This window comes from Falco cherrug, chromosome 2, assembly GCF_023634085.1.
Source record: "Falco cherrug isolate bFalChe1 chromosome 2, bFalChe1.pri, whole genome shotgun sequence".
In the NCBI taxonomy this organism is placed as follows: domain Eukaryota; kingdom Metazoa; phylum Chordata; class Aves; order Falconiformes; family Falconidae; genus Falco; species Falco cherrug.
In genome coordinates, this window is record NC_073698.1 from 31,333,633 (window position 1) to 31,361,233 (window position 27,601).

General features: G+C 39.3%; 1 protein-coding gene across 2 annotated transcripts; it reads left to right on the forward strand.

Annotated features, from left to right (window-relative positions):
* SUCLA2 (succinate-CoA ligase ADP-forming subunit beta) lies at nucleotides 1–26,587 on the forward strand. Of its 2 annotated transcripts, XM_055701231.1 has the most exons (12): nucleotides 1–99; nucleotides 3,320–3,432; nucleotides 6,109–6,292; nucleotides 15,378–15,477; nucleotides 15,657–15,819; nucleotides 18,580–18,708; nucleotides 19,158–19,296; nucleotides 20,650–20,811; nucleotides 20,893–21,035; nucleotides 23,602–23,722; nucleotides 24,022–24,110; nucleotides 25,783–26,587. In XM_055701231.1, exons 3-12 carry the CDS (start codon nucleotides 6,196–6,198, stop codon nucleotides 25,855–25,857), a joined length of 1,218 nt encoding a protein of 405 aa, XP_055557206.1. In that variant the 5' UTR covers nucleotides 1–99; nucleotides 3,320–3,432; nucleotides 6,109–6,195; the 3' UTR covers nucleotides 25,858–26,587. The 2 variants fall into 2 exon arrangements, with proteins under 2 accessions (XP_055557206.1, XP_055557205.1); XM_055701230.1 differs by lacking the exons at nucleotides 1–99; nucleotides 3,320–3,432 and adding an exon at nucleotides 4,008–4,163.
* The last annotated feature ends 1,014 nt before the right edge of the window (nucleotides 26,588–27,601 follow it).

Genomic DNA, 27,601 nt, shown 5'->3' on the forward strand with positions numbered 1-27,601 from the left:
CATTCATATCTGGTTCCATTAAGAGTACTGTTTGTCATCAGGATGTGCTGTCAGCCCAAAAGTGGTCACTGTCTTCACAACACTTCATAGAGAATAATGGTGAGCATATGCAAGAGCAGTAGGACAAATTTGAGCTGTACTGTGTTGAGAGTTCTACTGTCTTCATTGCTTGTTAATTATTTCTTTGCTCTGCTGTGTACAGACAAGACTGAGTCATCAGAATGAGTGTAGGTGGTGAGACATTTCTGTTTTATTTGTAGCTCTGCCATTAATATTTTATGTGACCTTGGGCAATTCATAGGCTGCCAAAGATGTATTATGCTCCAGCTTCTATGAAACTTCTGGGTGTGTTCAATCCCAGCACAGACCGAGACAGAAGAATATAAAAGTATCCATTAGCTCAGGACAAAAATCAGTACTTGGTGATCCAGAGTGGATGTCTGGAATATAATCAGCAAGAAATCATGGCAGGGCTTTCAACTACTCTTCTACAGCCATCTGTGGCTCAGTGACTTCTCAAGGCAGAGGTGGCTTCTGTGTATTTACTAACCCTCTTCTCATTTCTCTTCTTTTTTAAACCTACCAAGACTCCTCTTGAGCCCATGTAAACTTCCACCATTTGCAGCATCTATGGCAAGGTGCTCCACAGCTTAGCTATGTGAAAAATGACTTTTGCAAACAAAATCCTTTTGTGTACGTTGGACCTTTCACCTGCCAGCCTTCCCTCGTGTTTCCCACTTCTTGTATTAAAAGAGATGGTGAGCTGGTGCTTAATGTTCGTACTGTCCCCTGCAGAAAACTGCAGCCATCCAGACCTGGCAGCGTGTACATTAAATGCCTGTTGCAAGGACAGGTGAAGATGTCAGAGTCCTTGAAGGAGGGACACTGGAGCACCTTCAGGCAAGGACCCTGGATTGCCTTTTCTGTATGACAGTCATCAGGACAGATGGAATAACCTGCTCATATTGAAAATGGGTGCAGTGAATAGTTTCATGTTATTAGGTGCTCCGGAGTGTTTGCTTAGCAGCCTGCAGTTTGTCCAGAGTTAATCACAATGGTACTTCTGCAGACAAGCAATGCAGAGAGAATTCACTGGCTGCAAGACATGCTATGTAAAGCAATGTAGACACCACTGAAGGATTATTCTTACTTTGCTTCAAGTCAGATTCTTTGCTCTGACCTTGGCTGGTCCAGCAGTTGAACCGGTTTACTCACCTACCATACTGAAACAGTGAGCTCCTCCCTCCTGTCTTCAACTAAAAGTGTTCTAGAAAGCTCAGTGAAGTTTTCCTCACAGGTACTGGGATGCTTTTTAAGCACCTGCTAAATCTCTTCTTTTTTTCTTGAATTTTTTCTGCCCTCTAAACTCATGACCTTGGCAGAGGCTTTGGCTTTCTCTGCTCAGATGTCCTTCTTGGCAAGACTCTCTGTCCTAATGTTTTTCGACTTAAACAGCAACCAGTGGAGCTTACAAGGGCTGGGAAACAAATTGGGTTGTACCATTGTCACTAGGTAGATGTGGTAACTATGTAATAAAGCAAATTCATATCTATTTTACAATGCTTGAGCCTTCTGGGATGCTTTATTTGGCCTCAAACAGCTATCTGTCTGTTAAAACATCTTTGCTCCTTCTACCTCATTTGCAATGTACCTTTTTCCTCCTTCTTTATAGCTTTAAGTACAGCTTCAGAGAGGGCCTTGATCCTTGTTAAAAAGCTTACTCTGACTTCAGCAAGAAATCTCACTGTTTTAAACTTCGAATAGGAAGGAACCTGTATCTAGAATTTTCTGGAGATTAAGCAAAATATCTGGATATCTATCAGAATGCTACGGCGCATTCCCCTTTCCTTGCAGTCTCCCCTAGTGTAGGTCAGGGATTGAGCTAGGCTGAGAGTATGCAAACCTGAGTTAGTTTAACCGGGCCCACTAGGAATTTGCCTGGGTTTAGCTGAGATTGTTGTCTTTTCCTTTTTCTCTAAGAAAGCAAAAACAGGTGAATGTGTCATTTCCAAGAACTGATGTTTTTTCAGGTTTGTGTTGCATTAACTGCCGACTGTACTGACAGTCTGAGCCAGATGGTGGCACTGGTGATCAGACAGACAGAAATCCGTGCGTTTTTACAGCGCATCACAGCTGGATGAATTCTCACAGCCGAGAAGGAAATGGGAGAACGCAACATCCAAACAATTAAAGCTCTCCGTATAGCTGTGTATCAGACTAGAGACAATGGCAGCAGCTGCCAATATTGCAAGGCCATTTGTAATATGTCTTGTATATGTAACATTTCTTCTTTTGATGTATAAGGTAAAAACCTGCATCTTCAAACGGGAAGGAGAAGTCATGTGTAGTGAGAAGAAAATACAATAGTAGTTGTACTCTGAATGTCTTACAGCTCTTTGCCACGGCAAGGATGAATTATAAGCTCAGAGAGATTTGTCCATCTTTCTTGCAGTAGTGAGCAACTGAGTCAGGATGTAAGTTCCTTCCTGACTCGCAGCCAGTACTTGTTTCTGAATAGTAGCTTAGGGCTTTTAAGCTTAAGGTTCTAAGTTCTGCCAAGCTTCCTTACATCGTCTTTGTAAACTTTGTTGCATGCCCTTTTTTGCCCCTTTCCAGGGGGGAGGTCATTTTGGAGAGTCTCTCAAGAGTTACAGTAGCATTTCCTGAAGTTTGTGTAAGTGTGTACAAGTACTGTCCTGGGACAGAGCTGCAGGCAGGGTGAGTAGCGCAGAGCCAGTGTGCATGCGTAGGAGAGGAAGAGCACAAAGTGTAAGTGCCTTTTTTTGTTTTCTTTCCCATTGGCAGAAGGAAGCCTTTCTGTCACCTGTGGTGGAAAAATTTGGATGGACTATCAAAATTTTGCAGCTGCTTACAGGTTCGGTGACATGTACTCCTGCATTGCATGTCTGGATGTAAGAGGTGCAGAGGGAAGTGCACTGCTGAGCTCGCTGCAGTGCTCACAGGTGACAATAACACTAGGACAGCAGAGGACCAGAAGCAAAATAACTGAACCATGGCTAGTTACTCTCTCTTTTGCAATATTCACCCAAGGAGAAGCTATGCAGTATCATAGCTGTAAGTGCACTTTCCGTTTCAGAACACAAAAAATGCAGCTTATCTGGTTATTAATTATGCAGTAATTTGTTACAAAACTCAGGAGGGTAACAGCTCTAGCATGGCTTTCCTTCAAATCAGATCTAGCTGTGATGTTCATGGTATGTGGAAATAACTGCATTTTTCCTCATTATGGGTAGAGGACATTTCCCGTTCTGTTTTCCCAGGCCACTAATCTTTTCCTAATTACTGTCTCCTTTGAAAGGAAAAAGCTTCACCTGCTTGTGAGTCACAAGGCCCGTTCACTGGTTTCTGCAGAGATGTCTGTCCCCTGGTTCGTTAGTGACGTGATGCAAGGCCACCACGGTAAATGCACAGGTACTAAAGCACAAAGGCGGAGGCGCAGTTCTGGGCTGTGAGGCCCAAGGGCTCTCCTGTCATGGCGGGGGGAGCCTGCTTGGGGGCGGTGAAGGGGGGCTGCAAAACGGGTGCCTAGAAATACAGGGTCTTCAGTTTGATAACGGACATGTTTGAGTTGTTGCACGGAGACACCCCGAAATACGAAAAAAAAAAAAAATTCCTCACAGTAAAGATATTCGCAATTTTTCCATTTTGAAGCAGCACTGGGCTGAGGGGGGCGGCGGGAGGGAGCTGGGGCCTGCTCCTCGTGCCTGACGCACACGGCGCCAGCCGAGGCCGGCCTGTGTGGGACGGCAGCGAGTGGGTTACGGCCATTTTTAGGGTCCCTGCAGAAAACAAACGTTGTTTTATTTAGAACAAAATAGTTGAAAACCGAGAGGCTGGGAAGGCGGTCAGCTCCAGCGCCGCCGATGGGCGCGTTGGGCGGGGCCCTGGGAGACCATAGAGCCGCCCCTCCCCCCGTCCCGCGGGCGCCAGTCGCTGAGGGAGAGGAGTCGCGCGAGCGCTTCCTGCCCCGCCCCGTCCCCTCTGCCCCGCCCGCCCCGGCTCGGTGGCGGCGCCTGCGCGCTGGGAGGGGCGGCGGAGGGCGAAGGGGCTCAGCCATGGCGGCCTCCATGATCTGCAGCCGAGCGTCGGCCGGGCTGAGGGGCAACGGCATCCGCGCCGCGCTGGGCACCGCCACGGCGAAGGTAGCGGCAGCTCGGGAGCGGAGCGGGGCGGGCCGGAGCGGGCAGGGCCGTGCCGTGCCGGCTGGCGTCGGGGTCGCTCCTTGCGAAGCGGCGGCGGAGGAGCGGCTGTCCCCTGCCGGCCCGCCGCCGTCCTGCCCTGCCCTGTCGCGGCGGCGGGGCGGGCAGCCGGGTGCTCGCCTGTGGTGTACAGTTTCCGCCCCCCGCCCCCCCCCCCCCGCCCCGCTGCTGCTCTTGCTTGTCTTCCCGGCGTGGTCCTCTTTTCCTTCCTTTTCACACCCCCCTCCCCTGACTTGCTTGGAAATCCCAGCGCTCCCATCTCCGCCGTCACCTCACTCGTACGGGGGGTCGGGCCGTGCCGGTCAGCTCATCTCCCAGCCTCCGCTCCTGTTTTCCCTGAACGCCTTTTCGGCGTGCGGGCTTGTTTTCGGTTGCAGACCCCCCGGAAAGCGGTACAGGCAGCAGAGCCGGGGAGCCTGGAGGTGCAGGCCCTCCGTGCGCCTTGCCTCTCCTTCCACGCCCGGGGGAAGGTCGCGGTCGCCGCCGTCCCCCTCTCGTGTTACCCTGCCGGGCCCGGCCGTCAGGGTGCCAGGAGCCGCAGCCGTCAGCGCGGCTCGCTGGGGTTTCATGCCAAGGAGGGGGGCCTCCTGCTTGCAGAAGGAATCCCTTGGAGGTTAAATAGGTTCTCTCAGTTAGCTTGAAGTGCCCTGGTAAAGCTCTTGTGTCATCTGCGTTCTGACTTGATTTTAAATGAAACAAAACCTTAAAAATCCTGTCTGTGTGAAACTTCCAGATGCAGACTGATTTTTGTGGTACTTGTGCCCATGGTACATGCTGAAAAAGTAAAAATAAATGCAGAGTTTTGCCTGTATCTAAGTTTGGTTTGTAGTCTTTTTGCTTTGAATTTCTCAGTGCTAGTTTATGTTCATGGATTGGCTGAATTCAGTAGGTTTGCTGTTCCGTATGTGTATAAAATTAAGGTCTTGTTCCTATATCATGAAATGTGAAAACTGCAGCAAATATTTTTTACGTATGTTAATAGTTTTCTTGTTATGAAATACAGTTACTTTACAAGGTACCCTTTGGAAGTCTGTCTTGTCTTAAAGTCCATGAGTATATGTTCTTTTTAAAAAGTCATTACTCCTGTAGTAGTACTACTGGTGTTTTATAATCAAAATCAGTTTTTCTCTTTATACAAAATACATATCAGAAATTTGTGGAGTTCTGTATGTCAGTTCGGCAGGTGAAATTAAGACTCATTCCACACTGGAACTTCTTGTATCGGATATTAGGCATGTTATATTTTACTTGGCATTTGAAATGTTATTTTGCACATTTGGCAACCCTCTGATTCAGTGTAGATGTTTGAAACAAGTCATAGCTAGTTTTCTTCTGTTTCATGATAGTCATATGAAGACTAAGTAGTCTGTTCTGTAGCAAATTAAATTCACCAGGTACAGCCAGTGAAGGTGGTCTAACTCTGCTACCCCTCCTCCCCAGGTCTTAGTTTTTTAGTTTGATAGACAGAGGCAATCTACCAAAACTTTTGAAGAAACCTATTCTGTGAGCTTTTCTCTGTCTCTTGTGCTTCCAAATGTCCTCAAGGTTCTTTTCCCTACAGATACATTCCTTAAAGTACTTAAATGCTAACCAAATACTCAAGGGTGTTTTAACCCTGCCAGCCCTTGTCAGTGCTAGCAGCTTCACCAGCAATTTCCTGCTGCCCCAATAAAACCTCACAAAACCCCATTCTAGACCTGACACGAGTAACTAATGTGGAAAGGTAATGCACAAGTGTAGGATTATGTGTTCAGTGTTTGGATTGGTACACTAAACTGTATTTGTTTAATAGGTAGGCTTTTTTTTTTTTTAACCTAAACAGAGAAGGTATTTTTTCACATCACAGTCACGTTCTTTGTTCTTTTTATTTTCTGTTCTTTTCCTTCAGGTACTTGGTGGAAGTCCAGGAATACTCAATAATCATGGATTCCAGGTGCAAAAACAGCAGCAGAGGAGGCTGTCACTACATGAATACATGAGTATGGGACTGTTGCAGGAGGCTGGCATTTCTGTTCCACACGGACTGGTTGCCAGGACACCAGACGAAGCTTACAAAATAGCAAAAGAAATAGGTATAATATTAAAGAAAACATATACAATATAAGCATGGGATTGATACAAGGTGTAACTACTTGTTCTGTCTTTCCTGGTAAGACATTTATTGGTGTTCTGAACATACCTGCTCTTTAAGAGAGCCTTTCCTGTGATGCAACTTTCTTGCAGATTTGAGTGTTTACTTTTTCTCAATGTGAAGTTTTCTAATGCTTAAGGTTACCCAGTGCACAAGCACGCGGTGAAATCAGTGAAGTGACCTAATTTTAAAGACACTCTTGGTTGTGTGTTGAGACTTGTTTGTGAAACTAAACTGTGTCCTTGAAATTCCTTTAACATAGGATCAAGCCCTTCCCCACTGGATGTGAAGGTATATTTCAAGCATCGTCATCCCTGTATCCCAGATATTGCAGATACTTTTCCTGTAACTTGTGAGTCTGGGTTAGAAGGAAAGGGACAGGTATAAATTGTATTAGCCCAGACTAATACAACTACCTGAACTTCTTTGAGATGAGTAATAGACTCTACTCTGCGCATATTCTGGATTTCTTTTTGCTCGAAAGCAAGGTTAGAGGAAATCTTGTATGAACAGCTTCAGTGTTGGTGGCAGGTAAAGCTTCTGTAGTCAAAGATTTCATATAGAACAGAAGATACAAATGCAGGAGGGGGGAACTTTGCCTTGTAGTTATATGCTAAATTCCTGGCTTGTTGATGAAAAAGCAACCAATCTCCTTTGCCTGGTGCTTAAACACTTTGCTCAGAGGGGAGTCCTATAGCAAAGTAGGTATGTCTGCTGGTTTATAGCAGTTTATATAGCTGTCATACGTATGCCTTTTATTTGGACCATGTAACCCTGTGCAATTTCTCGGGGGTCAGAAAAATGAAGTTGTGAAATGTGTGAGTCAGCAACCTTTAGTAAGCTAGAATAAAAGAATTTGGGGCTTCTGGCTGTCAGACATGTACTCTGTTGAAGCTGGTGTGCATCTGATGCTGTGGCTTTCTTTGGTACTTCAGAAGTCTTCCCTTTCTCATCTCAAAAGGAGAATGCACTAAAGGAGCTTGAGTTCTTGAGACATTGCTCGAACGTTGTTCAGAACTCATTCTGAATGGTGGCATATTATCCTTTGCTCCAGTGTTTTGGATTTTTTTGTTATTGTAGCAGTTTCTCCTCTATAGTTTTCATTTAGTATGTACTTCAATCCAAACCAAACAAGCCAAATCTCTAGCAGAATGAAAAAGGTCTCACTTTTTTTGTCCACCTGTTCATTGTTTATTTTTGTTGTGTAAGAGCTGCTGCCAGTAGATACCAGTTTATCCTTTGCTTCCTTTTATGTGTTAAACTGGTTTTTCAAATGTTTGTCTAAACCGCTACAGAGATAGTTGGAAATACTGCTTGCTCTGTCTCCCTAGTGCTGATTCACATACTCCTGATAACCTTTAGTCAGAAACCTGCTCTCTGTAAACTTGAGTTTGGCATTGGAATTCTTTCCTTTTGCAAATACCTAATTTCATTTAGGAATGGGTAACTTTTTATCTCAATGTATAACAAATACAACCTTCTCATTAACAGAGATTATCATAATTTAGCTGTGGCTGTAGCTAAATCAGTGTAACCCTGTTATATGAACAAAGCCAAAGCTTAACCATACTGAGGATTGTTATCACTGCTAGGTAACTAGTGTGTGGTAAAATCAAGGTGAGGCATATGAATGTTGCAGTTTGTCATGGAGCCTGTTTAGAACAGTGCACTAAATATTCTTTAAATAACAAAATAATGAAATTTGTTAGAATTTCGTTTGTAGTTATGCTTATCTTGAGGTCTAAAGTTAGATGAGGTCTGGAAGCTAGAAAGGTTGCTTCCCCTTCCCCCAGTCTTTCTTGTACTAAGTACTTTTTCTTTTAAAGGCTGAAGTGTTACAAAAAGCGCATATTGTTTACCCCATGTGAAGTACAGTATTTGAGCTTGCATTGTTTTCTTCCCTATTACATTTATCTGGACTCTTAAGGAAAAAAAAAACTGAATTTTTTTTTTTAAATGTGATTTCTGCTGCAGCTATCAGATTTCTTAAAGTGCTGTTTTCAACTCAGATTTCTGTTCAGGCTGGATTCTGCAAGTGATTATTGTTTTGCTTCTGCTTTTTAAAGTCTCTTCTGTTGTGCCATGGGAAGTTGGCTGTTGTAATTATTACAACATCGGTTTGCCTATAGCTTTTTCTTTTCATGTTTGTCTGCCTGTTAAGTAATAAATCCCCATGACTATTCTCATCACAAGCAACTTTTCCCTATAAAGAACCCTCCATCTCATTTCAAGTAAATTGTTACTACATACTGGTTCATGAAACTATTATGCTTTTAACATAACTCCTACAGTGATTTAGTCCCTGGGAGTATGTTTAGACCTCATGTAAGTGTCACTGCTTGCTTGCTTTTCCTCCAGTAGTTCACTGCCTCCATTCAAGACCTCTAGTTCTCACTTTTGCTACTCGGAGCTGAGAAGACTTGCATCTGATGAAGTCTTTAAAGACTTCACTGATTTAAAAAAAAAAAAGTCTTTTCAGATATTTGTGGGCTTTGCAATCTGTGGCTTTTCATATTTTACGTGAGCATTTCACTTAAACTTTGAACAAGTGAGCTGAGTAATTCTGTTTCACAGCATTGGTAAGAGGCAGCAGGATCTCTTGGTTGCCTCTAAGTTTATGGTTTACTCTTAGCCTATGTGTACATTCCAGTTAGCACTGTGACTGGTGCTGATTGAGAGGTTGATATTTGTTATCAAGAACATGACTAATGAACCTAAAGACTGTTTCTTGAAGAACAGATGCTTCATCAATATGATAGCAGATAGCTTAGCAGAATACACTCTTTGAAATGTATAGTATTGCTGTTTGTTGAGACAGCACCTATGAAAGTGTATGTATTGCTGTAACTGCAGTTTCGAAGCTTCCTGACACTTCCTTCTGTTAGTTGTGTGGAAGGGAGTGACATACTGTGTGTCTGTAGAAAAGTCTGCTTTTCTTTCATAGCATATATTTCCATTCATGATTATTTGAGAGGTAAGACTTCTGAAATGTTTAATATCTTGAAGCAGCTCTTCTGCTCCCGTAGTTCTGTAGGATTTTAATACAGTGCATCCCACAGCTTTACGCTCGTGGCAGACAGTCAAATTTTGGTAAAATAAAAAGCTGTACGGAATAGGAACTATTGAGAATCTGAGGGTGTAACATTTTACCTTTTTACACCAGAGTTCTTGCAAGAAGACTGAAAGCAATGGAGTCTGTGGTTTAAGAAGTTTAAAAGATTTAGTCTATTTCCTTATCATTGTGGTTTATAAGGAATGATCTTTTTTGATATGCTTTCTATGGTATGACTCAAGTAATTGGATTGGCTGTATTCCTGCAGACAGTTTCGTGATTAATAGATGTATCTCTTCAGACCTTTTAAGTTCTTTTCAATGTTACTGTTTCATTTTTCTGCCTACTGCTCAAACATACAACCTGTATCTGTTAAGAAAAGTAAAATATATAAACCTGGATAGATTTATAAATAGATTGATAGATCTTATGCTTGATTTAGTCAGAAACCAAAGTTTAGTACAATGTGTGCAGTGATTTTCTTAGGTAAAGTACTAGCTTTTTCTTCAGTAGCTCTTCAAAAGAATAGGTGTTTCAGGCAGAAAAGTTTGGGGTGGTTTTCTCCTTAGTGTATGCCACGCCTTCCTCGGTAGTCTGATTAAGTCTTTTTTTCCTTTGTTCTGTGTCACACTGAAAGCTCCCATCTAGCTTTTTTGTTCCTAATACTTTGTGGCTGTTTTGCCATTATCAGTTTTCTCTGTAAATTACCTGCTTGACTATGTTGAGTGATGTCTTTTAGGTTATCTGTAGAGTCTGAAGCTCCAGTGTTTGCTCAGATGCTGTAGGTAGGACATGGATGATGATCTAAGGTGGCAACCTTGTGCAGAAATCTCCCAGGTGTTTAAAAAAAACAAACACAACTGCTGTAGTGGTCAGTGTTAAGTAGTTCTTTTTCTGATTATGTTCCTGCTTACCTGGTCAAAATCTCTAGATAACCAGCAGTAGTAGTCTAGAAACCAAATGCTGACTTGAATTCTGGTGAACGCTTCTTTTTTGGCATCTGAAGCTTACATTTTTCTTCAACCTTTGCTTTCTTCTCTAGGACTTCACTCCTCTGAAGTTCTAATATCAAAGCATACTGTTGATGATAATTCACTAATTAAATAATTCGTCTAACCAGCACATTCACATTCTGACCACTGTATTTTAATCGCTTAACTTAAGCTATTGCCAAAACGAAATCTCTGTTGTGAGTTGATGAAAAACTTGATGCAGCTGATCAATGTCAGGAAGTATTTGTAGTAGTGAAACATCTTGTTTGCTATTTTCTTATCAGCATCCTGACTGTCATGGTCTTTTCAGTGAAAGTATGCAGATTCCTGGCACGTGATTATTTCAGTAGTCATACTTCTGATTTGCACGCAGTGATTCTTCTAACAGTTTCAAATGCCGAAAAAAATGTAATTTTGAAGTTAAATTCTAAATAACTATACTTATTAACAAAAAGCAGATGGTATACTCTCAAGTATTGGCAGAGTCGGCATACTCTTTATGTTGAGACTTCTGTTGATAATATGCTGTTAGTTACAAGCCCATCTTTTCCCTCCCTAATTCCAGTAAAGACAACTATTTTGTTTAAACTTAAGAGTTTTTATTATATCTGTGCAACAAGAAAAAAAAATGGTTTCCCTTATAAATGGTGAGATGTTCTTCCTGGTATTAAAATCTTGTAAATACAGAGTAACTGAGGCAAAAGTTATGCATCTCTGTCTCTCTCCCAGGGTAAGTTTGCAGTTAAGTAGTTAAGGTAGTTAAGAACTTGATTGGCACTTGTGTAACTAACCTATCACTGCTTTTTATTGTTGTCTGTTTTGTCAGAACACATTAGGCTTGCATAGTTACCGAGAAGGTGTTTTTAGTATGTGGAAAGCAGTAGTGCTACTACAGTCAATACTGAGTAGAGAATTGGCAATTGAAATGATTTGACAAAAGTTGGAATGGAAACTTGTAAAACAGAACATTTTAATAAAGTTTGTCTGCCCCTAGTCATCAGACTACCTACTTGTACAGAAAACTTCCAAGATAGAACAGAACAAAAAGCCTTCTTGCCTTTTAATAAGCTTATCATAAGGTTGTATTTGATGTAGACCAATGCGTGCATGCAAGCAGAAAGAGACCTTTCTCCCAGTTTGAAAGCTTAAGTTATGGAATCAAAAATTGTTTGTTCCAATGAATAAGTATCAGTTTTTCTAGAAATAAAGATTGGGCTGTTTCCTGACTGAATGACTCTTCTGCTGTCTAGTTAATAAACCATTGTTGAAGGTGTTAGTATTGTATAATTTTTCTTGTCCTGAACAGATAGATACTAACTCAGTGTTCTGCTGATTTCAGGCACCTGTTTTCATTGGTATCTGCTCTTAATTTTCTACATGTGTTCTGATTGTTTTCAGGCTGTTTTGCTTTTAGTGCTAACTGCCATTAATATGGAAGTGCAGGCCTTAACAAATACTTGTTCTGAGTTTTGTGCATTGGTCTGTGGCTTGCTTGCCTGAGACATGAGAGCTGTCCTAAATGTTTGTTATTTTGTTCCAGTGCCCTGTTAGGGCTTTATGGCTGCTGAAAGATTTCCTGCTTTCTGTCCTGCTCACTTCAGTATCCCTGTGTGTGTGCTTGTCACACGGTGCACGGGCTTGCAAAAGGTTTTTGCCTTCAGTGGAGTCACTTTTCTGATATGCTTCAAGGCATGATTGTACAAATGTTTATGCTGGCACAAGAAAGAAGACTGGAGTGAAAAACAGGGAACAGGAGGCAGGACAGGACTGTTGCTGTGGTGTAGTGTTGACTGGTATAAGCTGTCTAACTTTGTACGTGGATACCTGCTCATTGAAACAAAAACCTAGCAGTATTTCAAAGCAGTGTGAGTACACCAGAAGGGCACAACTGTTGACACCCAGTAGAAAACTATGTTATCTGCTGGTTTCCAAATTTTTTCTTGGGTTACTGTCTCTGCTGTGTCAGGTTGTGTGATAGTGCTGCAGCTGTAACACTGCAGGTGAGGTGTGTGACCAAACATTTCTATCCTCTGATTTTAGGGTCACTTTAAATGAGAGCTGTAGGAAAAAGGGTTTATTGAACAATAAATTTTCTGCATGAGTTAAGGTTTTCTCAGGACATGTTTGTTTCAGGTACATCTGTGCAGCTTAATTGCTTGTAAACATAGCTGGTCAAATAACCCTTGAAGTGTTTTGTGTTTATGCAGTCAAGCAGCTAGTTAGCTTGCAGTGCTGTAGGAAAATAAATTGCAAATCGTTTGTCCTGCTCTTTTAATGCCATGATTGTTGCACTCTGTTGCATAAGGGATAGTCCATGACAACTTTGTTATAGCCAAAACTGACTGCAGGAAGTTTAAAGTTGTTTCTCACACACTTTTCTTCCGGGTGTTTTTATATGTTGCCAAAGTGTGATCATGCAATTACATTCTTGAGAAATATCCTATGTGATCAGGGCAGTGTTTCATCTAGCCCAATATTCTGTCTCTCATGGTCATCACAAAATAGCATGCTATTCAGGGAGATTGTTAGCTTGGCTGTTTTCTGCAGTTCATATCCCTCATTTCTCCCCAGCATCCTTTCTAAAATTGACTTCCCTTGATAGGTGGCTTTTGGTTTTGGCTGGTGTAGAGCAGGAAACTGAATATACGATGCACGTGTAGTTGTGTGTTCTTGCTATGTCCCTCACCAGGTATGGTGGCTAAAGACCATAATCATGTTCTTGCATCATTCTCCTTTGATAGATTTAAAGTAGTACCAAGCTCTTGTAAGAGAAGCTCTTCATTTCAGTGATCATCATAAGTAACCAGTCTTTCCCATTGAAAATTACATTTATCATCACGTCCAAAGCTAAATGTAATGTTCCAGCTGAGATTGTACTAGAGCTTTAGTCGGCATCAGATTCTGACTTGTTCAGATTCTGGTCTTTAGTGCTAGGAGGAGCACTACAAAGAAGGTGCCAGTGGGTGAACTTTATGGCTTTCCTGAAAGCTTCTCTACAGAAGCAGCTTTTGCCTTCTGGACTTAGTGTAGGAAAGAAATAGGACCCTCTTTTCTGAACTTCCTAGTGGACTGCAAGTTAAATCTTTTAGTCTTTATTACTAAGTATATCAGTTCTGAATCTGTCAAATATAAAACTTATGTGGAAAGCTCAAAATAGTAAAATAATGCTGTTGTATTTTAAATCTTAAATATTTGAGTCCAGATCCTTGTAAAGGAGCCCGGGTGGGATCCTCTGTGAGCAAGGGAGTGTGTGTGGTGTTTTGTTTACGTGGGTTTCTTTTTTGGTTTGGTTGTTTGGTTTTTTTTTAATCTCTTCACAGAAAAGAAAGTATTTTCCTATCTTTTATGCTAATACCAAGAAGTCACGCTCCTCCAAATTTTGTGGTTGTATGTATGTACAAAGTAAATTGTATTCAAATTGATGGAATTTTATTTTTAAGCTTGCATGTTTGAGTATGTGGCTTCATTTCTCCATGAAGCTACTATTTATAATCTTAATCATACCTGAGGCTTAGTGTTATCTAAAGCAAGCTTTGTACTTAAAGTAATTGCATAAAACTTAAGTCTTGTTTTGTGTGGCTTCTATAAAGCATGTTAACTTACTTGTTCGCTAGCACTTAATAGCTATAAAAAAGTTATCTTCAGGAACTGAATTAGATAATAGACTATAGTAAATCAAAATATATTGAATTTTATAACCTTCATGCTTCTTGTGCCAAAGAATTTCATATCAGTTGTGATTTCAGAGATCTGTTGTTAGTAGACAGTCAAGAAGTAAAATCTACAAGCAGCTAGTTGGGAGTAGTAACTTGAGCATTCCCTTTGCTTATAGCCACCCTAGCTTGTGATGTTATGCAAGTTAATTTTATCTGACCAGGCAGGATACAGGTCAAAAAAGGAATCAACACAACTTTTTTGTTTCTTCCATAATCTTTTTCAGTATGCATAGCAGCTAGTTTTTCTTGAGTACTGTAATTTTTCTTAGGCTTTTCCATGGTTGCCTTTTCACATCTAAGAGAACAGCAACTTCTTTCTTTGCTCAGAAAGACCAGAGTAGCTCAGCTAATGGTAGCATGAGAAAAGATGGGATGTGCCACACAAATGTGAATGGGGCAGCTCTTAACATCTTGCAGTCCATTTGTTCTCTGCAGTGTGTTCAGTGTAATTGAACTTGAATAACAACTCAGGGCTTTGTTTTTCTTCCTTTATCACCTTAAATGACTTTAACTTTTCTCTTTGCTTTTTCTCTTTTAATGACACTTCAGAATATTGCAGTTGATTTTGATTATATTTTCGTACTTTACTTTTTAAACCCAAATGCACATTCTCCCCTACCTGGAAGAATATTTTGTAAAAGATTTTTAAACAGTTAAAGCCAACTAAAGGGCTTACTCTGCGTACTGTGGGAAAAATAGTGGATTTGCTTAGGTCTCTGACTTCTGCAAAGCACTCAAGCATATGCTCAGTGCTCTGTTGAATGGAAACTGTAGCGGACCTGCAAGTTGGCTTGGGTAAGTGCCTTAGTTACATATCATTGCTGAGAAGATAGTGGTTACACATATGGGGTATTTGTACTTGATTGAGGAAAATATTTAATTATAGTATGTCACATATTCAGTTTCATCTTGTTAATAGTCTTTGAGATACCATTTCTTACTGGGTGCTTAATCATTTGTGATTCAAACACATGCTAAAAATCAAAACACTCAAAGTGTCAACACTTTCGGATGCTAACTCACCAAGGTTTGTTCACAGAACAGCCTAAGCTGTGCTTTGTGGATGGTTTGTGACTCTTGGAATAAGCTCTGTGAGTTACATTACAGTTTTGTATTCACATATTTGTGTTTTGAATTGGGGGGTGGGTGTTGGGTGGGTGGGGGCAGAGGAGGAGGGATAAAATGAAACCAGCCTTTATTATTCTGCCTGGAGCAATTCATTTTAGTAGTCGCAGATGACAAATTTTGGGTTTTCTTTCATTCTAGGTTCAAAGGATCTTGTGGTTAAAGCACAGGTTTTAGCTGGTGGTAGAGGAAAAGGAACATTTGAAGGTGGCCTCAAAGGAGGAGTGAAAATAGTTTTTTCGTAAGTTATTTCTAAGTATCTGAGTGGAAAAACATTCTGATTTTAACTTATTGCTTAGTTTAAAATCAGTGTTTTAATTATTAACCTTAAAATAACAAAAATGAGATAAGATTTTATTTTATGCTACTTCTGTTTTTCCAGCAGTTTCTTTGTTACATTCTGAGCTTCTTTTATTCTAGTCCAGAAGAAGCAAAAGATATCTCCTCCAAAATGATTGGAAAGAAGTTGTTTACCAAGCAGACAGGAGAAAAGGGCAGGATATGCAATCAAGTATTTATCTGTGAGCGCAGATATCCCAGGAGAGAATACTATTTTGCAATAACAATGGAAAGGTCTTTTCAAGTGAGTAATATCAGAAATAGAAGTAAACTAATTAACTTGTTATAGCTGAATTAAAAAAAAAAAAAAAACCAACCAAAACAACAGAACTGTTTACTGTACTGGTAACTTTGAAAATCAGAAACATGCATGAGCTAAATTTTGTTTCCTAGTATCTCTGACTATGAGTGCCTTAGTGTTTAAATGCTTTAAAGATGTAGTGCTACAGCTTAAGGAATAACAAATGAGTATTGATAGCCCCAACTGAAGTTCAGGGTCATATGGCGGAAGGGGAGATGGGTGGAATGAGGGAGTTGTTTTCATTTTGGTTTTAGTTTGCACTTATCTACCAGATGCTCATACTAGAATTTAGTTTAAAAATACAGCTATGTGTGTGCATGTACATGTACACACCATTTAAGAGTGTCAGGAACAAGATAAGTGAAAGTCTTTCGGAAGAGCCAGTGGTCTTGGATAAATAAAACATTCCTTTTCTCCAATGTGTGACAGTTCCTAGAGGTGCACAGGTGTGTCCCTTAGTTTTGAGAGTGCTGGTAGCTTTCTTATGCCAATACTATGCAGGAACTGGTAAGAAAGTTTAGGCCTAGAGATCTGTCTTGAGAGCTTTTGGGAGGCTGAAAGCCAAAGTGTCTCCAGTTTGTACATTCTGTATGTGTGGATATATAGATTTTAGGCTACGTTTCAAACCCAGTTACTTAAATGTGTCAGTGTGTTTTCTGACAGAGTAGTATTCTATTATGGAGCACAGACTGTGAATTGCTAAATAATTTCAACAGAAACAGAGTAAAGCAGATCTTGGAACTTTTTTCCTGAAGCTCAACAAAACCTGAGTTTGGTCTGTCCAGATGCTTAAGAGTTTGCAGAGGCACTGTTCTTGGTAATTAGAGGAGTATCTCTGGCATGAGTATGAAATAATTTTATGTGGAGGAATGAGTAAGCTAGTCTTACACTTCTATTTTTCCCTTGCAAAATTAGGAGTGAAATACTGTATTTTTTCCTTACTCTTCCCTCTGTAGCATTCTTTTTGATGTGAAGGTATCAGTTGTTTTGGGTTTTAGTACAATTATGTGACTGGGGCATCTACATTCTGTTGTACTGTATTATAGAGCAGGGAAGATCCAAGTGTTACAGTATGCACCCCAGGTTTACCACAAGGTGGCATTAAAATACTGTAAATGGCTAGATTTTATATGCTTAAAATTGTGGTATCAATAAGAAAGCATCCTTATGGAATTTACTGTAGCTGCTTTAAGCAAATTAGATAAAGAAGGGAAACATATTTTCCTGACTTGCTCTTGCTCTTGTGTAAAAAAATAAAAATAAAATAAATCTTATTAGTGTATATGGAGCATAACTGTGTGGATTATTGTCTTTTGATAGGGATGTGCTTTGCTTTTACTGCTGACTTTAAGTCATGTTTTTAGATGTGCTTGTAATTGCTTTAACTTGTCTAGGATGCTTATGGTGAGGAAATGCCGCATCGGTGTGAAGGCTGAACAGCATACAGTGTGCGTTTCTGATGTTGTTGCAAACCTCTTCCTTTAAGGGGGGGAAGTGTGCAAAATAATTGAAAGTGGAACTTGCTGTCTTGGATGTTACTCACCAATGGGGGCAAGACCACTTAAATTTTAAGCAAAATGGTTCACTTATTTTTCTAATGTGTTTTTAGCTTTCTGACTGTTCAGGATATGAATATCCAGAAACGTTCATTGTGTTGAACCTTGCTATTAGATATAGGATAATTTGCCATCTATGTTTCCATTTGGAAGGATGGTGGTGGGAAGGAAGTGCTGTGGTTAAGCGTGTTCTTTGAACCGGTGTCATGCTTTCTGTAATTAGTCGTCAACAGTTATAAGGCTGTTTAATGTTTAAGACCTGTGTTGATATGAAAGGCTACCTTAGTACACCAGCTATCATGATCCATGCACCAGGTGGTGATAAGGGAAGGTAGGTTGAGACGATACAAGTGAGTATGTCTTTACTGTAAACTGGAAGACTGTTCCTATGGAGAGAGATTTTTAGGTTCCGTGGTAGCGAGTCCTTGGAGACAGATTTGTAGGTTCCATGGTAGTGAGTCCCTGGTGCTTTTGTTGAGATAGCTGCTTTTTTTTTTTTTTTTAATCTCTGCAGCAAATGTTACCAATTCTGGTTTCTTAATTTCTTTTATTGAATAAATGGGTGATGTTTTGTCAGGACTCTGTGACTTGCTTTCCCTGATGGCTGTAGTTGTTGTGATTCTACTGAACAGGAGTATGCAGTAATTTGTCACTAGGTTCTGCAGATCTAGGTTTGTCCTTGGAGTTGAAGCATGGCAGAATGAATAAACGAGTGTCTGGCATTCGATGTGTGTTTGTGTAAGGGTGAGCGGAGAAGAAAGGGAGATAAGGCTGTTCTTTTTCTGGTGACAACCTAGAAAATAAAATGCATGTGGCTGCTAAGTTAAATCTTTCTATCAAATTTTAATAATATGTCTGTGTTAATTGATCTGTTGCTACAGTGTATTCAAAGGAAAATTTTACTTGTTAAAAGAAATTGGACCTAAGGTACACCTTAAAATTTGGAAAGTATTACTATAAGGTTTTATATAGATTTATTGAATAAATAGTAACGTTCTCCTCGGAGCATACAAGTAAAATGCCCAAATAAAAAAAATTCCAACTAACAATAAGATTTTACTTCTGTGAGGTATATTATGGGAAAAACTAAGTTTCAATTGTGTGGTATTAAAATTACTTATGCTTTTTTTTTTTCTTTTTGTTCTAGGGTCCTGTGCTGATAGGCAGTTCTCAGGGTGGTGTTAATATTGAAGATGTTGCTGCAGAGAATCCTGATGCGATAATTAAGGAACCCATTGATATAGTAGAAGGCATAAAAAAGGAGCAAGCTGTTAGGGTAATTGTTAATGTGGAAAAGTACACATTACTGAGGATGGGAGGGTTGTTTCTAAATTTTGTTAAGTGTGCATGTATTCAACCCGCTGAGTTGTCTTAAACCCTTTTGACATTTTGAAATAGTTTTGAACTAGATATTTAAGTATTTGCAGGTGATAGTCAATGTAATTCCAACTGTGCATGGCAGTGCTTTATCTAGCTTTTATACAGCTTTGTGAAGGCATGGGGTAATGACTTTTTACTAGCTCATTTTTAGGATAAATGCGGTGTTTTATATTGAAAACAATCGTTTGAAATGGAAGAGTTACATTTTTCCTAGGAGGACAGGGGAGGTGCTGCGTTTATAAATTCAGTTGATGCTGAAATAATTGCTGAGCTGTGAAATTCCTAATTTGTAAATAAATCAAACCCTGAACATCAGTTAACAGATAAACAATTTTTTACTTTCAGCTTGCCCAAAAAATGGGATTTCCTCCTAATTTGGTGGATGAAGCAGCTGAAAATATGGTCAAATTATATAATCTCTTCCTGAAATATGATGCTACTATGATAGAAATAAATCCTATGGTTGAAGATGCATCAGGAGTTGGTAATGTTTCTTCTTCATATTCTTCATGTAACAACCTGATTTTTTTGTAAATCTTAGTTGCTTCACACTGCTAAAACTTCAGCTGTATACAGTAAGAATTCTTAGCGTTAATGTGGTATGTTGAAAACAGAGTTTAATAAAGCATATAAATTTGAGAATCTAGGCATAGTAGATACCTGCTCTTAATTGCTAAGTAGGATCTTAACTTTAAATAGCTTCCTTTTTAAACTTTTCGATTTATTTAGTAAGAACACATCTTCTACTCTTGAGTGTTTGGCTACCCAGGATAAGGTATTTCTGGAAACTGGGTCTTTGCAGAATCCATGAGTTGAAACTTGACCCATCTTGTGTATTCAGAGTTGGTACTGAAAAGATAACCAGAGGAGCAGCATCTTCTAGAATTCTGCCTTTGCTACTCAGGCATCAGAATGACTGATTGAGTTTGATGTTTGATGTATTGAAAGACTATAGGTGCTTTAAGTAATATCTTGATGGTTATCAGGTTTTTAGCATATCCAGTTGCAGAATAGTGAGTTAATATTCAATCACAGCCAGTTGCCCTCTCACCAAAGAATACATCTGTGGAGAATATTTGTACTTGATTTCAAGTACAACAGTGTTAAACTTAAGCGTGAATGTAGCTCCTTTGTCAAAGCTTACCGTTACTCTACTGTTACTGTTCTTTTATTAATATTATTTTTGAATGATACTGCTTAAATGAACAGTATGGAGCAATCTCTCACATCTGTTTCCCGTACCTTGTCATTTTTATATCATCTGTAGCGAGGGGTAGAAATGAAGCCTTACCTTTGTACAGACAGCAACTTAGTTCTGAGGTAAAGAATACTCTAGGGTTTGGATGTCAGCAGTGATATCTAAGTGAAACTTTTGTGTGTATTCTTCTGACACCTTTTCTTCCAACTCGAACATTTTTTCAGTGTGTTTCTGTGCTTAAATGCATGCACGCACACACTATATATATATAATCTAAAAGCAGAAAACTAAGAGGGATTAAAAAAACCCAAACCAGAGCCCTTCTGTAGAGATTAATTTTATGCTAATTACTGAAGCAAAATTTGCCCAGACTTATCAAACAGCTCGTTGTAAGCTGCTTTGTTCTTAGAGTGTCTCAAGAAATACAATTATCTTCCCTTTTAGTGCAGTTAAAGGGACTTAACATTGTGTGGGTAAACTGGAGAGAATCTTGTATTTACATGCAGTGCTAGGTGTGTCTTTTCAGCAAAACTTTGGACTGCCTGAGATAGCTGCCAAGTTTGACTTAACGTACTTCTCACATATTCATGTAGCAGTTGAGCTATTATTCTAATATGAAATGATTTTTTTTTCTTTCAGTGATGTGTATGGATGCTAAAATAAACTTTGACAGTAATTCAGCCTATCGTCAGAAGAAGATCTTTGATATGCAGGATTGGACACAAGAAGATCAAAGAGACAGGGATGCTGCAAAAGCAGATCTCAACTATATAGGATTGGATGGAAACATAGGCTGCTTAGGTATGTTTAATTTAATGAATTTTAAATGGCCTAGTGGATCTATAAACTGAATTCCTAAATGTTATCTTTATTCTTACATAGTCAATGGTGCTGGCTTAGCTATGGCCACAATGGATATAATTAAACTTCACGGCGGAACTCCAGCAAACTTCCTTGATGTTGGTGGTGGTGCTACAGTGCAGCAAGTGACAGAAGCCTTTAAGCTTATTACCTCTGATAAAAAGGTGAGGGAAGAGTTGGCATACCAAGGTCCTACACAGTGGTAAAATGTGCTGCGATTTGAAAGACAGTGCTTCGTGCATGTTCTTCAGAAAATGTGTTTTTATGAGCATAGAATTAAAAAGAGAAGAAAATGGAGATATTAGCTTAATCCTGGTGCAAATGAAGGTAGCCTGAAAACCTGTTTCATTTTTTTCCCTCCTTATTTAAAAATAGGTTCTTTGGCTGTGTACTGAGTAGGCAGTTTTGCATCCTCCAGTTAGTTACAGCTTTGAATTTGTTTGTTTTCATCTTTCCAGAAATCTTTGAGTCAGAAATCACTGTTCAGATGGGTTTTGTGTTTGGTGGTTTTTTTTGGTTTTTTTTTTGACTGGGTGTTTTGTGCATAGAGTTGTAGAAATGAATATTCACTGTGCTGTGCACAACCAAGTTTCTAAGGTACTCATTATATGTAATGTAAGGTAAAAGAACCTTGGGCTTGGAAAGGATTTATGTTTCATGCTAGCCAAAGTTTATCAGAAGTGTTTGAATATTATTAAAATAACAAATTGGTTGAAACTAGAGGAGGAGCTTTACCATGCTAGAATGACAACGTAAGGACCGGATTGATGGTCTATGTAGAGGTGTTTGTTTACCCTAGTGGGAGCTTGATGGGGAGTTTTGGACTTTTTAAAGAACAAAAAATATGAAGAAGATGTAACTGCAAAAGGTGGGAGTGACTTGCAGGATCTGGTAATGGTATGCCGCTTTTGCACCAGAATTTCATGCACCACTTGCTCATCTTTGGAGAGGGCCAGAAACAAATGATGAGTGATGTTACAGAGGAGTTCAGAAAAATCTTGGAGACATTTTTGTTAACAAATGCAGAGTCTACCACAGTCCAAGAATGTGTTATAATCATAGAATCATATAGGTTGGAAAAGACCTTTAAGATCAAGTCCAACTGTTAACCTAAGACTGCCAAGTCCACCACTTGTCCGTAAGGACCACATCTACATGTCTTTTAAAAAATTTCCGGGGATGAAGATTCCACCACTTCCCTGGACCACCTGTTCCAATGCTTGACGATTCTTTCAGTAAAGATATTTTTCCTAATCTCCAGTCTAAACCTCCCCTGGCACACCTTGAGACCATTTCTTGTTGTCCTGTCACTTGTTACTTGGGAAAAGACCGACCCCACCTGCCTACACCCTCCTGTCAGGCAGCTGTAGAGAGGGATAAGGTCTCCCTGAGCCTCCTTTTCTCCAGGCTAAACAGCCCCAGTTCCCTCAGCTGCTCCTCATAAGACTTTCTGTCTTCCCTTGCTTTGCCGAAAGAATGTGAAAAGTGAGGGACACAGGCACAGAGCGCCTGAATTACAGAGAGAAGAGAAGACGAATCAAGGAAGAATCTAGGGGTTGTTGATCTGGGACAGGCTTTTCCAATGCCAATTTTCTGCTGATGGTAGGTGTCAAACAGACTTATTAATATATTCTTTCCTTTTTTGCCTTCCTTCAGCTGCACATGCTTTTATCAAAAAACAGTGACTGTAGCTGGGATTCCTGGTGCTGAAATTCAAACAGTGGTACAGCTCACTGGTGTCATGGACTGCACTCTGACTGGCATGATGGGCTCAGTTTGGGGGTTGTTTGGAACAGCCTGCTGGGGTGCCAGCCTAAGTTGCTGCTACCCATTAGTAGCAGGAGCAAGAACGATGCCACACAGATGAGCTAGTCTAATTGCAAGATAATGAAAACTGAGCTACTGTTAATTAACCAGTTGCACATTAATGTTTTGTCTTTTTAAGTTTATTCTGCCCTCCAAGGCTGTCTACCTATTTTTGCTCCTACTTTATTTCATGTTTCACTATTGACTGTGATCTTTTTACCCCTCCTGCCACCACTTGAGTAGGAAAAGACTTCCCCTTAACCTCAGGCGTAGTGCTCCTGATTAAAATATATTTCAGATAGCTTACCTCTAAGCATGCTAGCTTTTAAGTAAACTGTATAAACAGTGTCTTGTGTATGAGTTTTGTAAAATTTTGTGTTCTTTAGCATGACTTCTTCAGTATGTGGACGTACTAGTGTGGGAGGTACCTTTGCCGGAGCAATGTTGTAAAAGGAAAGATAAACAGTTGACAAATTAAGTGATTAAATTACTGAAGTTTCGTCTGTTTGATTTGCTTGAAGAAACTCAAACAGCTCTCTATTCATCGTGTTCAGAATATTCTGAAATAAGATACATTGTTGGCTTTGTACAGAAGATGGGTGTGTGTCTTTCCAAGTAGCTACACAGAATACACACTGAGTAGGAGAAATGGCAATTGTCTGCAACTTGTGCTGAATTGAAGGACAGTGTGCAAGTTTCCTGGGACAGGCATTTTTGCAGTACTGTTTTCCTGAAGTAACTGTTTTGTTGTATGTGACTTTATAGAACTGTACCTCTGTGACTGGTGTTCTCTAGAACTGTATTTCACAGAGTCCCTTATTACATTTATGGAGCTTGATTTTTTTCTTACGCTGAAAGGCTGAGTGGTGCTTTTGTTTGATGTGCTTCTGGCTGTTTTTAACAAGAATATTGTTGATTCTGTAGGTACTGGCTATTCTGGTAAATATATTTGGTGGCATTATGCGATGTGATGTGATAGCACAAGGTATCGTTATGGCAGTAAAGGATTTGGACCTAAAAATACCAATTGTGGTTCGGTTGCAAGGTGAGTGTGCTTCAGTACATGTTAAATATATTTCTGTCCATACTGACAAATGTTCTTGAGCTTGTGTTGCATAGCAAGTTGCCTGTAGGATGAAGGCCGTGGGGAAAAGTAAGGCAAACCTTGAATTTAGTTGGTGAGGATTGGCAAGTTAATAAAAAGAGATCTCTTGCTTTTATAACTACTAAAGTTGTTGTCTTTAAATTTATTTGCTAATTTACTTTTGGAACAGGCTTCCTAGAAAATATGAGAATTACTCTGGTAGTAGGTCAATAAGAGCGGCATTTTCTCTGTTTCTTAAGGTACACGAGTTGATGATGCCAAGGCTTTAATAACAGCTAGTGGCCTCAAAATCCTTGCGTGTGATGACTTGGATGAAGCTGCAAAAATGGTAAGATAGCTGGCTCTGAATATTCTTTTCAGAACGTAGCACCTGTTGCAGAATATTGAAGAGTTGAAACTCTGTTCATTCAACTAAAGGTAGCTTAGGATAAATCACAGTGCCAGTTACTATCAGGGCCTGAAGCAAATGTTTTATAAATGAGTAAGTGCATATTTTATAAGGAGAACTATGTAGTCAGAAGCTATTATACTCCAGAAATTTCTGTGTTTGGGACTTCTTTTTTTGTTTGTCTACCCCCATGCCCCACCAAAAGGCAGGTTAAAAAACACCAAAAAATCCAGGCAAAGGACAGAATCAGTCACTCTGCTTGGTAGGGGCATGACTAAGAGCTTAGCTTTATTAACTGGAAGAAAATACACTGCATTTTTGAACTACCTCAATTTAACACTTCCTTTGATAGACCACTGTATTTCAGTGTGCATGATTAAAACCAAGCATAGTTGATTATCCTGTTGCCTCATGAAGTAATTAGATGTTCAGACAGGTGGTTTGTGTTTGGGTGGTGTTTTTTTCTTTTGCTTTGTTTCCTGGGGTTGAAGCTGTAGAAGCAGCTGTGGCTTGCCTAGAGGAGGAACTTGCTTAGCTTGACTTTATGGCCCTCTGTTCTCAGGAATAGTATTAACTCCTGCTAGGCTGATCAAGCATTGGTTAGGTCAATGGAAATCTTCCCTAGCAGTATGTGTGGGTCTTTAAGCTGTCTTGCATCTACGTAACGCATCTTTTAAAGCTGCTGCTGAATCTGAAGTTCTCAGCTGAATCATGGAGCCATGCGAATGGAGTTAAAATTAGTTTTATAATCTTAAATTGTCTGTATCTGTAGAAGCACTCTTTGAATGGGTTATAGTTGTTTTTGTATGTTGTCCTTAGGTAGATTAGGTTGTCCTTGAACAGATTTATGTAAGATGATACTATGAATGAGATAAACAAATGGATGAGGATAGATCAGAGTAATGAACTGAGCATTTATAAACTTGTTATGTTAAAGTATTTTTTTCTACCTAAATATTCAAGAGATGTCTGTAAATAGTTCTAGATAACTAGTATTTTACTGAAGATGAAAATTTAGTGTAGATAACAGTGAAGATGAAAAACTTTCATCTGCAAAAAATTAGAGGGCATCTGGTGGATTTTGTGTCATAGGGGAAGTTACGGTTCTGAATCTTTTTTTCCGAAAGTCAGTTACAACATTTGATTCAAAGCAGGAAATAATTCGTAGCAGTTCTGAGTTGTTATGCAAGAGAAGCTGAGGCTCCATAAGGTATCAAAATAAGATCCAGAGGTGCTTGCAACAAAAATTCAGAGGAGAAATAGCTTCTGGAGATATAGAACCTCTTGTGAGTGGGTACCCCAGCACCTCCCAAGAAAAAAAGTGTCATGAAGTTTAAAACTACTAACATTTTATCAAGATATTTAGTTGTAAATGAGAACCAGACATTGTGTAACTGTGTGAGAAGTTTTCTAAAAGACTTGACTGATCTTTCATTTAAAAACAATTAAGATGCACTTGGACTAAGTAACAATTCCCCCCCACCCCTTGCCCTTTTAAGATCTTGCTAATGATTTTCTGATTCTACTTTGTTTAAAAAGATTGGTCCAGCTCACTCAGGTTAGGATTGTTTTGAAATTAAGTTTTTATTTTTTGGTTTTTTTTTTTTTTCAGGTGGTGAAACTCTCTGAAATAGTAACCTTAGCAAAACAAGCACAGGTGGATGTTAAATTTCAGTTGCCCATTTGATCTGAGAAGTGTCATGCCAATGTATAACATGTTCTCTGAAATACTGTGTTCTGTGGGATATTTTTCATCTTTTTATGTGCAGAGGTTATGATTGTTTGACAGGCGCACAAACTGAAATACCTGGTCTTTAATGTTAACATTCAGAATGGTCAGAGTTCTTGTAAAAGTCTGTATTGCTGATATTTAGTCCTTAGTTGTTCTCAAGCCTCCAGCTTCTGCTGCAGAATGTCACTTGCAATATACTTCTGCCTTGTCCAAAGTAAAGCTTCTGGTTGAAAAATAATTTTTCTGAATAAGTTCTGAAGTTACTTTATTGTAAATTTGTATTAGCCTTGGTTAAAAGTAAATATGACTAGATTATCTAGTTGTCCATATGGAGAAATGTATTGAAACGGTATTTTATATTGGAGACAGTTGTACTTAGCAGTGTAATGGACATGAGCAAACCAATCGTTATTTATGAACAGGTGCATTTGAACTTGATCAGAAACATTTTTAGAAGTTCCTCACTGAAGTGGCTGGTAACTCTTCTGGACAACATGTTTAATCACTACAAAATATACTGTAGCACTTAGATTTTCACAATTTCTGGTCCTTACAAAAAAGGCATTGTGTAGTTTTATATATGAACAAGCATTTACCAAACTTCAAGGAGACAGAATACATAGAGAATTAAAATGTCTATTGTACATTGCTAATAAAAGAATACATTAATAAAATGTCTCCCAAAGCTTCTACTGTCTTTTTCTTTATATGTCACCATTTTGATAAATTGCATATACTCGTGGATTAAACCATGATTTGAGATAGCAAGCTAAAAGCTTTTTAGGAGTAAATTTACAATAGCACATATATTAATTTTTTCCTCTTTGAGTTGCATTGCATGATTAAAATCTTGTGAGCTCACTCTGCATAGAAAAGCTTGGGCAGATAGCATGCATATGGCATACTACTAAAGTGGCCAGAACTGATCTCTGCACAAACAAATACACAGGAAAATGTTGCTTTTTGAGGAAATGCTGCTTCTCTTTACAAACCTAGTATCAACCATTAATTTTTGTCACCTTACAATGCCATTGATTTTGGCATTACATAGAACTTGGATTATGATCCATTTACCACTTAGTTTCTAAACAATGTTGCTGCTACTCTTTTTTTGATTGTGTTTTGTAGGGTGTTTTTTTTTTGTTTAAAATGCTGTTTTCTTGGCTAATGATAGCATAGTTTTATCAGGAAGTGATGAAGACTTTTCTACAGTGGAATTTCAAAATGGGAAATAATGAACTAAGGACTTAAAAGGATTATGTAGAAGTGTGGGGAAACTTAGTTAATCATGTGCAGTTTTGAGGTAGTTAGTGATAAATGAGGAAAGTTTAAATCATGTTGTTAAATAGTTTTTTGGTGTTACTAAAGAAAATCAGCATATATTAAACTCACTCAATTTGAACGGGATTGTTTTCGATCCTGGTTGGTCTCTCACAGCTGACTACTGCATGCTGTTGATCCAGCATGCTAAATTGGGCTTGTGGGTATGCTTGGAATTGCTTTTATTCAACGACCTTGAATGGATTTGCAGAGATAACTAGTTTGAATATATCTGTTAAGCATTGAATAATTTAGAGAATGTAATTAATTTCTAGTATGTGGGTTTGCTTCTAGCCTTATTTTTTTTGTTTTTAAAAGCTGTGTGGAATGCTAATGTTCCAGGTTCATAAGGAGGTAATTTTTTTAAACGTGCCTAAAT